The sequence below is a fragment of the Drosophila yakuba genome, chromosome 3R (genome assembly GCF_016746365.2).
Source record: "Drosophila yakuba strain Tai18E2 chromosome 3R, Prin_Dyak_Tai18E2_2.1, whole genome shotgun sequence".
Taxonomy (NCBI): Eukaryota; Metazoa; Arthropoda; class Insecta; order Diptera; family Drosophilidae; genus Drosophila; species Drosophila yakuba.
This window is the reverse complement of record NC_052530.2, coordinates 25,884,714-25,896,814: the sequence shown is the minus strand read 5'-3', so window position 1 is coordinate 25,896,814 and position 12,101 is coordinate 25,884,714. Positions and strand designations below refer to the sequence as shown.

Sequence of the window (12,101 nt, the reverse complement as noted above, 5' to 3'; positions counted from 1 at the left end):
AAGGAAAAGCTATTAAAAAACAAACAAATTGCAATAGCCGCTGACAAAGCCAGAAACTTGAAAGATCTAGATTTAAAGCGAAGTGTATTGGTTTTTATCGATTTTCGTTTTTCTTTTATTCAATTACATTTCTACAACACATTTAACAACTGTCAGTTTCCGTTCCCTTAACGGATGCGCAGGCGACGCAGGATGTTGGCAGGCAGGTAGGAGCTGCTCGTGGCGGCGGCTGGTGCGGAGTAGTTGGGGCCACGACGAGCAGGAGCCACGGGGGCAGCGGAAGCGAAGTTGATGGCGTTGGCAACTCCTCCGTTGATGGACTGGCTGGATCCACCCAGGTTATCGTACTGCGACTGGATGGCACGCTGGGCATTGGCCGCATCCTCGGGAGTGCGGTACTTGACGAAGTGCACCTCAGGACGCTGGTTGGCGTTCTGGCGGGCGGCATTGAACTTCTGGGCAAGATCTCCAATGTCGGTCTGCTTGTTCAACACATAGATGGCGGTCCTCTGCTCGGCAGCCTGCTTGGCCAGAGCCAGAGCAGCGTTTTCCAGGCCACGGTTCTCGGGTCCCTTGATGAAGACCACGCGCAGACCCTTGTTCACGGAGCCGGCGATCTTCTGGGCGGCCAGAGGATCCTCGAACTGGCTCTCGTCAGCCTCGAAGGTGTAGTATTCCTTGTTCAGTTCGCTGGAGACCGAGTAGTCCGGGCTGCTGGCGGCGCCATCGTAGGAGTCGCTAACACCGCTGCCGGAGTAGCTGGGAACATTATCGGAGGCGGCTCCAGTAAATCCCGCTCCGTAGTTGTACTGGGCGCAGGCGGCACCAATCAGGCAGAAAGCGATGAGGAAACGCATGGTGAAGATTTAAATTTTGTAGGCTGGGTGTGCTGAAGAGGCAAAGGCCAAGACTGAATCCTGAGACTGAGGCGAGCAGCTTATATACCCATCTGGCGTAGTTAGAATCCACTTAGAACCATAACCGACACCATTCCCGTCGGGTTGCTCTATAACTCAACTAGTTTTTTATGCAAAGCGGTGCGCTTATGAAATGATTATGCAAAACTATCCTAAAATTCTCGCCAATCCATCCAGTCGGCGACCCCCGACTTACTTACCAATTGCAAAAGTCAAATTCTCGACCGGTTCATGGCGCCGCGATCTATTCTTGACCGGGCCAAAACTGCCCGGAATTCGATTGGGGAAAATGCTGCAAAACTATCAAACCCGTTTCCCAAAAAAAAAGTCCGAGTCCGGCTACAAATGTTCTGATGGTCGTTAAAGTCAAACACAATGTGATGCATTCTGGGAGTTCCGCCTACGAAACGATAAAAGCTTAATCTATGCAAACTCTATTCATAGTTTATGACTTCTTGTTGCTTTCTGTTTGTCGCTTTTTTGCTATCGAAAGTGGGTCTAGAATTTTAAGCGACTTTTTAGTTTGGGGTTCAAAGTCAAAAAGAATGTCGGAAGCTTGCTTTGAACTCTGGGCAAACCTGTTCTAAATAGTCTGGGAATTCCACACAAGTCCCCTATATAAGAGCCAGAAATCTCGGGTCGCGTCAGTTTAAAATTAACAGGAACTGACAAACAATCGTTGTCCAAAATGATACTCATGAAAAATGCTTTATCTGGCGCAGAAAAGGGATATTTTCCACAAAAGTTTCACTCATACATTTTTGAGTTCCACAAAAACAAACTTTCTGTGTCATCCTAGCTAACCGAATGCAACCTAATGTTTCTTAATGCAAATACTCAAATTTTTTAACGCCTAAATATACCTTCCTTACCCTTCAAAGAGTATACGTTCATTATTTCTCAGAGTTGCATACATAACATAATTATTTTCTTATTAAAAGTTTTTTTTTCTCATATATTAATTTTTCAACAGTATTGATCAGACTAGATTTATAAGCTAATTTCCGTCTTGAACGGAATCAATCATAAAAATCAAATCAGATTACAATTATTTTTTCATTTTATTTATGGAATAAAGCAACAGGATAACTAGGCAACAACTCAACATTCGGTAAAAATCACTTAGAGACGCAGGCGGCGGAAGATGTTGGCGGGCAGGTAGCTTGGTCCTGGAGCACTGGCAGCGGTGCTCTCGCGGGGAGCGGACTGGGAGGCGAAGTTCAGGGTGGAGGCAACACCTCCATTCTGCGACTGGCTGGATCCTCCCAGCTGGTCGTACTGACCCTGGATGGCGCGCTGGGCGTTGGCAGCATCCTCGGGAGTCCTGTACTTAACGAAGTGCACCTCGGGCTTGTTGTTGTTGTTGTTGCGGATGGCGTTCAGCTTGTTGGCCAGATCTCCAATGTCGGCCTGCTTGTTCAGGACATAGATGGCGGTCTCCTGCTGGGCAGCCTGCTTGGCGAGGGCGAGGGCAGCGTCCTCCAGACCGCGGTTCTCGGGTCCCTTGATGAAGACCACGCGCAGGCCCTTGTTCACGGCGTTGGCGGCCTGGTCGGAGGCAGCTGGGTCGTAGAAGTCACCCTCGTCGGCGGTGTAGGTGAAGAACTCCTTCTCGAGTTGGGCCTGAGGAGCGGCGTAGTTGGGGGCAGCAGCGGATTGGGATCCTTCCAGGGCATCAGCAATGGATGATGGACCGGCGGCGAAGGATGCACTGGGTGCTGGAGCGAAAGCGGGTGCATCGCTGCTGGCCAATCCAGATGGCTGGAAGCTCAATCCGGAGGAGGAGTGGGCCACCGGTTGATAGTTGTAGCCCAGTTTGTCGGCCGTGGCCAAGGCAATGAGGCAGAGGACGATGAAGGAACGCATGTTGACTGTTTGGATTGCAAAGATGATTGGTTACTGACTTATCGATTTGATATTTTGGCTTTTATAGGTGCAATATTCAGTTCTTCGGCTGCATTATGAGGCGATATGAATTATGAACAGTTCGAATTTGCCTTAAAAATGCATAAATAAGAGATTAAAATGTTAAATTTATAATATAATTTTATGATTCGTCACACTGCTGCTGCGGTTGCAAATATTTGCATGGCTTTATTTTTACTGGCTCTGCGGAAAGCGGCATGCAAATTAGGAGCTAGCCAGAATTGGCCAGTGAGGAGGTTCATAGTCCGACTCGGATTGCCAAATCAGATGGCGCCAAGTAATTTATTAAGAGACCAATTATCGAATTAACTGATTTGGCGCTGACAAGGCGCAGCGGTGCAGTTTTTAATTGGCGACCAGCCTAGGCGATCAGAAATCATGTGTATACATATATATTGAGTAAAGATTGAGTAAAGATGGCGGCTATATTTAGCGATGAGTTCGATTCCTCACTTCCGGCGGATGGAAGGTCGCCTCCACCCGCCTCAACATTTGCATAAAGCAGCTAACACAGCGACCAAGACGACAAGACAAAGCCGCTGAATAAGGCAATAATAATTTGGCGAATCGTTAAAATATTTATTTTTGGCAGCGGTAACGCGACTAGGCGCGCCTCATTTGCATGTGAAACGGCCTGTCAAACGTTTTGTTTGCTCTCCAAGCCGATTTGGGTGACACTTCTTCTCATCCCGTACTGGGGCGTACTGGGAATGGGTTTAAATTTTCGTGATACACATGTACATGCATGAGTAACAAAGCATCCATCTAAATAGCCCCAAATGGGGTTTACGATGCTCTTGATGCTCTGTCCGCGGCTTTTTATAGCCAGATTTTATTGATTTCAACGATAAAGCTACATGAAAAATACCAAAACGGCAAGGTTGGCCCACAGCACTGGCCAAAAGCGGCGGAGAAGAATACGCGAATTATTGATTAAGGCAGCATATTGAATTTAATATGAATTTTATGGCGCCAGCTACGGCTCATACATGGCCCATACCTCTTCCTTCTGAGTTTCTGAATTTCTGATTTTCTGATTTTCTGATTTTCTAAGTTTCTAAGTTGACCTCATGGTGCAGCCACCCGCTTCGCTTGCATATTTTAGATATTTTAACGGGGTGGTACTGGTACTGGAACTGCCTGATCTAGGTGGCTTAGGCCATAATTAGACCACTTTATGCAGAGCGTTTTGCATAGCTGTGGCTTTCATCTGCATAAAAGCAAAAGAACCATTAGACGCCATCATCAAATCCCACAGCCACCTCACCCGCTCAACATGCATCAGTTCTCCGCAGTTCTTTGCCTGTGCCTCGCCGTTCTGGCCAGAGCCGACAAACTTGGCTACAACTACCAGCCCGTGGCCCACTCTTCCTCCGGATTGAGCTTCACGCCATCTGGATCGGCCAGCAGCGATGCACCCGCTTTTGCTCCAGCACCCAGTGCATCCTTCGCCGCCGGTCCATCATCCATTGCTGATGCCCTGGAGGGATCCCAGTCCGCTGCTGCCCCCAACTACGCCGCTCCTCAGGCCCAACTCGAGAAGGAGTTCTTCACCTACACCGCCGACGAGGGTGACTTCTACGACCCAGCTGCCTCCGACCAGGCCGCCAACGCCGTGAACAAGGGCCTGCGCGTGGTCTTCATCAAGGGACCCGAGAACCGCGGTCTGGAGGATGCCGCTTTGGCTCTGGCCAAGCAGGCTGCCCAGCAGGAGACCGCCATCTATGTCCTGAACAAGCAGGCCGACATTGGAGATCTGGCCAACAAGCTGAACGCCATCCGCAACAACAACAACAACAAGCCCGAGGTGCACTTCGTCAAGTACAGGACTCCCGAGGATGCTGCCAATGCCCAGCGCGCTATCCAGGGTCAGTACGATCAGTTGGGAGGATCTTCTCAGGCTCAAGATGGTGGAGTGGCCTCCACCCTGAACTTTGCCTCCCAGCCCGCTCCTGTCCAGGCTGCCAGCAGCCAGGCGCCCGCCCAGTTCCTGCCCGCCTCCCAGCCTGAGGCTACTGCCCCCATCTCCTCGTATGTGCCACCTGCCACTCCAGGAAGCTCCTACTTGCCCGCCAACATCCTGCGCCGCCTGCGTTTCTAAGTTCCTGTCATTGGACACTCTTTGTTATTGTTGAGATTTTAACTCGAAATAAATTTGTTTTAATATACATTTTAAAATTTCTTGCAATTCATTTAGAGGGCTTTTGAGGACTTGGTTCTAGTGAACAATATTAATTTTTTATGTCTTTTAAGTTCCCCTAGGATTGAATATATGTAATAATATATCCTAAAATATACAACACAACCTTTATTTAAATTTAAATGATAAACCTTTGGATAGACAAAAGAACCACCCTACCAAGTAGGCTAGAGGCGAATACACGACATTCCTGTGTTATTGTTTAGATTTGAGGACCGAATAAAATTGTTTAAAAATGTAAATTGTTAAGCAAACTTGCGGATCTTCGCGGCCAACATTCTTAGGCATATAATCGGCTTGAATTAAATTTCTGAGCTCAACAAAATTTTCGCATTCGGCGGTTGGCAAACGAGTTCGACATGCGTTGAATTATGAGTCCGTCCGGCTAAGCTGTTTGTGAAAATTGCAAATGAGCGGAAACCTAAGATGTTTTCTCTGCCATCGCTTTGTATAATCGGGTGCGTGATAATCTGTATAATCTGGTGTATAACATATGGCTTATCGGCTACTTGGCTGCCCATGCCCACGCACTTCGCGGTTCGAAATTGAGATGGCACTCGGTTTGACAAATTGCACGAGACATCGGACGACAGGCGACAGACGACAATGGTCAAATGCCTAAACTCCATTGGGGCGGGCAATTTAAAATTATTAAGCTGGGAAATTAGCCCAAAATTGGAGGGCCAGAGTCTTACTTTCAATCATGCCCAGCTCGATTTGCATAACAAAATGGGCGAACAAAAGAATGCGGCTACTGCATAGACAGACAATTTGGAGCTTGAAGCTTCGAGCTTGGAGCCGCTACTGCCCAGCCCTTTGTCGCCTGATTTACATAAAAAATTTTGTTTTTCCCTAAGCTGCAAGTTCATCAAATTTTAATCAACGCCGCCGCCAACGCCGCCACGGCTTCTGCTTTTGCCTCAGCTTCTGCCAATAGCTCTAGACCCAATCGAGCTCTCGGGCCCAAAGCCGCCGAGTCCGCCAAGTGGAAAAAGAAAAACCGAAAAACAGGTTAGGCGCGCAGACAATGCGAACCTTATCGCGATCTCCAGCACGCTGTCATACGCCTGTTCTGATTGACGCCCCTGCCGTGTCGACCAGGCCATATAAATGGCACGGCGGCTCAGTTCGACATCATTCTGACTTCCGACTCCGGAGCTCCAACTAGAACAGCAATCTAACAGCAAGATGCGCGCCTTTGTCGTCCTGTGCCTCGTGGCCATCGCCTCCGCCGACAAGCTCGGCTACAACTACAAGCCCGTGGGCCACTCCAGCTCCGGACTCTCCTTCGCTCCTGGAAGCGGTGGATCCCTGAGCCTGGGAGGCGGCGGTGGATCCTTGAGCCTAGGAGGCAGCGGTGGATCCTTGAGCCTGGGAGGCGGCGGTGGATCCGTGAGCCTGGGAGGCGGCAGCAACTTCGGCAGCTTGGACGGCGGCTTTGGCGGTGGCTCCATCGATCTGGGATCCTCTGGACTGGGATCTGGTCTTGGATCCTCCGGTCTTGGATCTGGACTCGGATCCTCCGGCTTCGGAGCCGATCTGGGTTCCGCCGGACTGAGCGCCCCCGTCTCCTACAACGCCCCCGCTCCCGCTGCTGAGCTCCAGAAGGAGTTCTTCACCTACACCGCCGACGAAGCCGATTTCGATGAGCCTCAGGCTTTGGAACGCGTTGCCAGCTCCGTGAACAAGGGTCTGCGTGTTGTCTTCATCAAGGGACCCGAGAACCGTGGTCTGGAGAACGCTGCTCTGGCTCTGGCCAAGCAGGCTGCCCAGCAGGAGACCGCCATCTATGTCCTGAACAAGCAGGCCGATATTGGAGATCTGGCCAGCAAGTTGAACGCCATCCGCAGCAACTCCAACAACAAGCCCGAGGTGCACTTCGTCAAGTACCGCACTCCCGAGGATGCTGCCAACGCCCAGCGCGCCATCCAGTCGCAGTACGATCAGTTGGGAGGATCCAGCCAGGCCCACAACGGTGGTGTTGCCTCCGCCCTGAACTTCGCCTCTGCTGGACCAGTGCGTCAGGCCACCGCCCAGATCCCCGAGAACTCGTACCTGCCATCGTCGGTGCTGCGTCGTCTGCGTTACCGCCACTAGGAAGTGCCATGCCATTGCTTTTGAAGCTGCCCTATTTGTTGACTTTATTGTGTTATCTGTTGATTTGTCGAACGAACCGCTCAAATACAATTCTTTTTAAAATTAATTATCTGGCTATTTCTGTGCTGTGTGTGGGAACTGAGTTAACCATAAAAATGTCGGGAATTTTTGACGATTGAGCCACTCACTTCGGGGCGAGTGAGAAATTGCAAAGCTCGGCGTTTATTACACGCCCGAAGTGGCAATAAAAATTCCAAAGCGATGGCGCCAAATGGAATACAAGTGGAAATCAATAAAAAATTTACATTTTTTGAGATGCAGAGGAAAAAAACAATCGATGAAAATTTTTTATCATAATTAAAATGTTAATCTGCGTGAAGTAAAAGGTTAGACAAACTATTAGCGGTCAAATTTATGGCAACTGCAAGACGGAACCAAGACGGCAAGACGGCAAGACGGCATACATAATGTATGAGTGATAACAGAGTGGCCGGATGAATGGCCAATAACAAAGAGCCAAAGTGGTCAGCGACAGATCTTTTCAAGAGCACCCACTATACGCTCGATTAGCATAAGCAGAAAAGTGGCCGAAGTTTGTTTAGAAAAATCATACAAATTATGCTCACCGCCGCAATGATTAAGCAGAAAATCAGAATCGAAAGAAGCCAGCCAGCCAGCAGCAAAGTTCAAAGATACAATAGCAGAGAAACAAACGGTGACAAAATGCGAATTGGGAATTGGGCAAAACTGCAGATTGGCTGATACAGGAGCAAATGGGCAAACTGCTCGGTATGAGGTGCAAAATCAAAGACAGCCAATTAAAAAACCAAATGATGGCCATAAACAAAGAGTTGCAATCTGCAGTGATTTTGCATAAAAGTCGTGGGCGTCGTGGAGTTGGACATACTTGCCTTCGATCCAGCAAACCGAGCGGAGTTATCCACCTACACACCAAAACTCAAGATGCGCGTCCTTATTGTAAGTACTTCGTACTCAAGGATCTCTAAGGAGTATCTCATACTGATACTGATTATTTTCAGGCTCTGTGCCTCGTGGCTGCCGTCAGTGCCAGGAGTGGCTACAACTACCAGCCTGCAGCTTCTGCTCCTGCCATCGCCTCCTTTGCTCCTTCGGTGGCCGCTAGCCAGGATGCCCCCGTCGAGTCCTATGCGCCTGCTCCCGCCCTCGAAACTGCTCCCTCTGCTGTGGCCACCAACTATGCGGCGCCCCAGGCTGAGCTCCAAAAGGAGTTCTTCACCTACACCGCTGATGAGCAGGACTTCCTTGAACCAGCTGGCTCCGAGCAGGTTTCCGGCTCCCTGAACAAGGCCCTGCGTGTGATCTTCATCAAGGGACCCGAGAACACTGGCCTGGAGAACGCTGCCGTGGCTCTGGCCAAGCAGGCTGGACAGCAGGAGACCGCCATCTATGTCCTGAACAAGCAGGCTGATATCGGTGACCTGAGCAACAAGCTGAACGCCATCCGCAACAACAACAATAACAAGCCCGAGGTGCACTTCGTCAAGTACCGCACCAACCAGGATGCCCTCAATGCCCAGCAGGCCATCCAGTCGCAGTACGATCAGCTGGGAGGATCCTCCACCATCCAGAACGGAGGCGTGGCTCCCGTCCTGAACTTCGCATCTCAGCCAGCTGTCCAGCAGGTGGCCGCTCCCTCGGCTCCTGGTAGCTCCTACCTGCCCGCTTCGGTCCTCCGTCTCCGCCAATAGGCAGTGCACTGACCTCAGACTGACCCATGACCCCCATCAACGATTCCTACGCACTCGCTGCGACCCACTTTGCCTAGTTTGTAAATCCCTCGAATTTCGATACGTGTCCCCAATAAAATATTGTTAATATAATAGAGTGTTGTAATAGATGGTGGGAATCGCGAATTTTGTAATATATTGGCGAGCGACATTGGACTAATTGCCCTATAAGGTTGGCAGTATTCCCGATTTGGTTACATTCATCCAACCACTTTTGAGGGCAAAATGTTATAAAATGCTTTGCCCTCTTGCGATTGTGAGTTAAATGTTTTTTGCTCTTCGCATTGGTTATATCATGCTGGGAATAGTGGTAAGTTTAGCTGAAAATTTGCAAGGTTTCGCATAAGATCATAAAATCTGTCCTAGTTTCTCACGTTGTTGGCGGGCAGCTCGGCGGAACTGGGCTACCAGTATCAGCAGAATAGTTATGGAGGAGGAGCTGTGAATAGCTATGGAAACGAAGCAGTTTTGGGCGATGAACGATACCCCAGGCAACCGGGTAATCACTACCAGGAGAACGCAGACTTTCACAAGCACTTTTACGCGTTCGAAGCTCCTTACGATTCTGCGGAGGAGGCGGATTTAGCGGAAACCAAGTTATCATCCCTTGCCGAGAAGAACCTCCAAGTCGTGTTTATCAAGGCGCCGGAAAACAAGGCGGTGGTGGGTGCTCTTAACGCCTTGGCCAAGCAAACCAGCGAGGATAAGACGGCCATCTACGTGCTCAACAAACAGACGGATGTCAATGAGCTGGCAAGCCAACTTAGTGCCCTTAAGGCCCAACACAAACATAAGCCACAGGTTCATTTTGTTAAGTACAGAACGGAGGAGGAAGCTGATCAGGCCCAACAATATATTCAGGCCCAATACGGCGGCGGATCTTCGATTCCCCAGCCGGCAAAGGCATCCTCCTTGGGATATTATCCCGAGCAGCGTCCACAGTATGAGCAGGTTGCGCAATCTGAGGAGTATCCAGCTGGCCAAGCGGGCTATCTGCCGTCCCCTCAACAGTCCGCCTATCAGCCAGAGTCAGGATATCTGCCACCCTTGCCCAGTTACTCCTCAATTTCGCAGGGCTACAATGCTGCTGGATCCTCAAGTGGAGCCTCCACCATTGGACAGCTTGATCTGCCCCCTGTGCCCGAGGCTCAGCAGGATCTATCGGCCAGCTTTAACGATGCCGGCGTGGACTACCGCTCCGCCAGATCGAGGCGATTCGATTTTCGGGCCAATGAGCGGCATAGGCGTGGTAGTAGGATGGTCTTTCCATCAGCCAACCCTGGAAAACGCCTGCGGCTCTGAATGGGCCACCCTCTGCCAAATTAAGACATTAAATTAGTGACATAAGACTGCCCCAAGGGGTAACTAGTTATAGCTGCGAATAAAGCCCAATAATATCTATCAATGAATTTGTGTTTCTTCTACACAGCCCAAGATCTCAGCTGGAGTTGTTAATTTCGGTAAGCGGCTTATCAGCGATGCGAGACTTTAGACTTTAGGCTTAAAATGAAAAAAATTAACAGGCAATATGACGTGTAAATTAACAAATCAGTAGCCATAAAACGTCGGTCGTAAAAATACCTGGCAAGTGAAAGTGGAGCTGTGGAGGTGTAAGTCGTTGGTTGTCTAAACAAATGGCTTCGACTATGACAGACGACAACAATGGGGACCCAACAAGAGTATATGAAAATATTTTATAACTAATTCAAATTGGGAGCTCATTTGTAAATTTTATGCGAATTAAATTCAAGTTCAAGCCGGGCATCAGGTCAAAACGCACAACCACACTCTTAGCTGGGTATATGTATAGTATATAATATTGGCTTTTGTTTCGGGTCTTGCAAAGCCAGAAAATTTGCATTTCAAAATTGAACGACATTAACATGGATAATCGGAGCAGGCAAACAAACACACACACACACAAAAACCAGAGCAAACGTTCGCAGAAATCTTTTATTGGAAAACAGATGCAAAAATGCGAAATAAAATAAAATCATAACGAGGGGCGACGCGGCCGAGAAGTCAGCTTACTTTCGACCTCCTATTTGTTTGTGTCGTATATAAGGATGGTTTTGTTGCTGGGACTGGATTATAACCGAACAGCGCTTCAAGCGGTAAAAATGGCCAAAAACCCATTGCCAGTGCCGAGTATCGCAGCCATGCTCTCCTTGCTGGTAAGTTTGGAAGTGGAAAGGTGCTCCTAAGTGGACAATAATTAACTAAATTTCTTATAGTTACTATGTACTTTCCTTGGTATCTGCCATGGCTTGGGAGATGTCTATCTGCCGGCTGAAAACGAAGTGTTAGCTGCTGGAAAACTGGCCACGGAGTACTTTACGTATGAGGCTCCAGCGGAGGAGGACCAGGTGGCGCCATGGCAATCGGCCAGGGAATTGGCCAAGGTGCTGTCGCCTCCGCAACAGGTGGTGTTCATTCGAACGCCGGAGACGAATGTCTTTTCACTGACTGCCAAGCAACTGGCGGTGAATAATCCACTGGACATCTTTGTGCTCCACCGGCAGGCGGATGCAGATGCTCTGGCCAAGCAGCAGACTGCGATACAACAGCAGGCATCTGAAAAGCCATCAGTACATTTCGTAAAATACAGAACTCCGGCGGATGTTACTAAAGCTCTAAGCGCCCTTAGAAGCGATTATGATCGGTTGCCAGGAAATAGTATTAGCCATGCTATAGAAAAAGCCGATGTTCTGCAGCTAAAACCACAAACAACTGAGACACCAGTGATTTTCAAGATCAGGCCAAAAGATAGCGACTACTACGAGACCCATGAGCCGGCGAGCGAATTGGAAACGGCCAAGTTGCAGGCGCTATTTCGGGAATATTTGCCACCGGGAAAACGACGTTAGTTAAGCTATGACCTATAGGCTAGTCCCAAAGATTGTTTAAAGGTTATTTAAATTAATTTTTAATTAGTTAAAATCAATTGAACTGTTCCTGAACTGTTAAATAGATAAATACACCCACAAACTTGTGGAAACTTTATGGTATAAATCATTCAAATTCAACTTCATGAAAAGTAATACCCATAATTTACCACGGCAATGGAAAGTTTTTATTTAATAATTTAGTGGACGTGGGAGCCAGAAACTGTTATAACGAAAATATAAATAGCATTGGTTATTTAAGTCGGTTTGAAAGTAGTGGACTTCAAACCATTCCGGTGACTTTTAT

At 48.7% G+C, this 12,101-nt stretch overlaps 7 protein-coding genes across 7 annotated transcripts; 5 read left to right on the top strand and 2 right to left on the bottom strand.

The window, feature by feature from the left end:
* Positions 1-87: 87 nt before the first annotated feature.
* LOC6538376 lies at positions 88-916 on the bottom strand. The gene has a single exon (XM_002098864.4). It carries the CDS (start codon positions 855-857, stop codon positions 168-170), a length of 690 nt encoding a protein of 229 aa, XP_002098900.1. The 5' UTR covers positions 858-916; the 3' UTR covers positions 88-167.
* A 1,090-nt stretch (positions 917-2,006) lies between these two features.
* Positions 2,007-2,863, bottom strand: LOC6538375. The gene has a single exon (XM_002098863.3). The coding sequence runs from the start codon at positions 2,781-2,783 to the stop codon at positions 2,040-2,042; it is 744 nt and encodes a 247-aa protein (XP_002098899.1). The 5' UTR covers positions 2,784-2,863; the 3' UTR covers positions 2,007-2,039.
* A 1,256-nt stretch (positions 2,864-4,119) lies between these two features.
* On the top strand, positions 4,120-4,944 carry LOC6538374. The gene has a single exon (XM_002098862.1). It carries the CDS (start codon positions 4,120-4,122, stop codon positions 4,942-4,944), a length of 825 nt encoding a protein of 274 aa, XP_002098898.1.
* A 1,228-nt stretch (positions 4,945-6,172) lies between these two features.
* LOC6538373 (DNA topoisomerase 3-alpha) lies at positions 6,173-7,246 on the top strand. The gene has a single exon (XM_002098861.3). It carries the CDS (start codon positions 6,232-6,234, stop codon positions 7,138-7,140), a length of 909 nt encoding a protein of 302 aa, XP_002098897.1. The 5' UTR covers positions 6,173-6,231; the 3' UTR covers positions 7,141-7,246.
* An 88-nt stretch (positions 7,247-7,334) lies between these two features.
* Positions 7,335-9,002, top strand: LOC6538372. The gene is made up of 2 exons (XM_002098860.4): positions 7,335-8,118; positions 8,181-9,002. Exons 1-2 carry the CDS (start codon positions 8,104-8,106, stop codon positions 8,868-8,870), a joined length of 705 nt encoding a protein of 234 aa, XP_002098896.1. The 5' UTR covers positions 7,335-8,103; the 3' UTR covers positions 8,871-9,002.
* A 202-nt stretch (positions 9,003-9,204) lies between these two features.
* LOC6538371 lies at positions 9,205-10,314 on the top strand. The gene is made up of 2 exons (XM_002098859.3): positions 9,205-9,219; positions 9,276-10,314. Exons 1-2 carry the CDS (start codon positions 9,205-9,207, stop codon positions 10,209-10,211), a joined length of 951 nt encoding a protein of 316 aa, XP_002098895.3. The 3' UTR covers positions 10,212-10,314.
* Positions 10,315-10,975: 661 nt separating this feature from the next.
* On the top strand, positions 10,976-11,930 carry LOC6538370. The gene is made up of 2 exons (XM_002098858.3): positions 10,976-11,083; positions 11,144-11,930. The coding sequence occupies exons 1-2, from the start codon at positions 10,976-10,978 to the stop codon at positions 11,774-11,776; spliced, it is 741 nt and encodes a 246-aa protein (XP_002098894.2). The 3' UTR covers positions 11,777-11,930.
* Positions 11,931-12,101: the final 171 nt, after the last annotated feature.

Excerpts from the sequence above, each read along its gene's own strand:
- LOC6538376 (XM_002098864.4), bottom strand. The coding sequence starts at position 857 with ATGCGTTTCCTCATCGCTTTCTGCCTGATTGGTGCCGCCTGCGCCCAG.
- LOC6538375 (XM_002098863.3), bottom strand. The coding sequence starts at position 2,783 with ATGCGTTCCTTCATCGTCCTCTGCCTCATTGCCTTGGCCACGGCCGAC.
- LOC6538374 (XM_002098862.1), top strand. The coding sequence starts at position 4,120 with ATGCATCAGTTCTCCGCAGTTCTTTGCCTGTGCCTCGCCGTTCTGGCC.
- LOC6538373 (XM_002098861.3), top strand. The coding sequence starts at position 6,232 with ATGCGCGCCTTTGTCGTCCTGTGCCTCGTGGCCATCGCCTCCGCCGAC.
- LOC6538370 (XM_002098858.3), top strand. The coding sequence starts at position 10,976 with ATGGTTTTGTTGCTGGGACTGGATTATAACCGAACAGCGCTTCAAGCG. Across the intron at positions 11,084-11,143 it reads CAGCCATGCTCTCCTTGCTG|TTACTATGTACTTTCCTTGG; the intron begins GTAAGTTTGGAA and ends AATTTCTTATAG.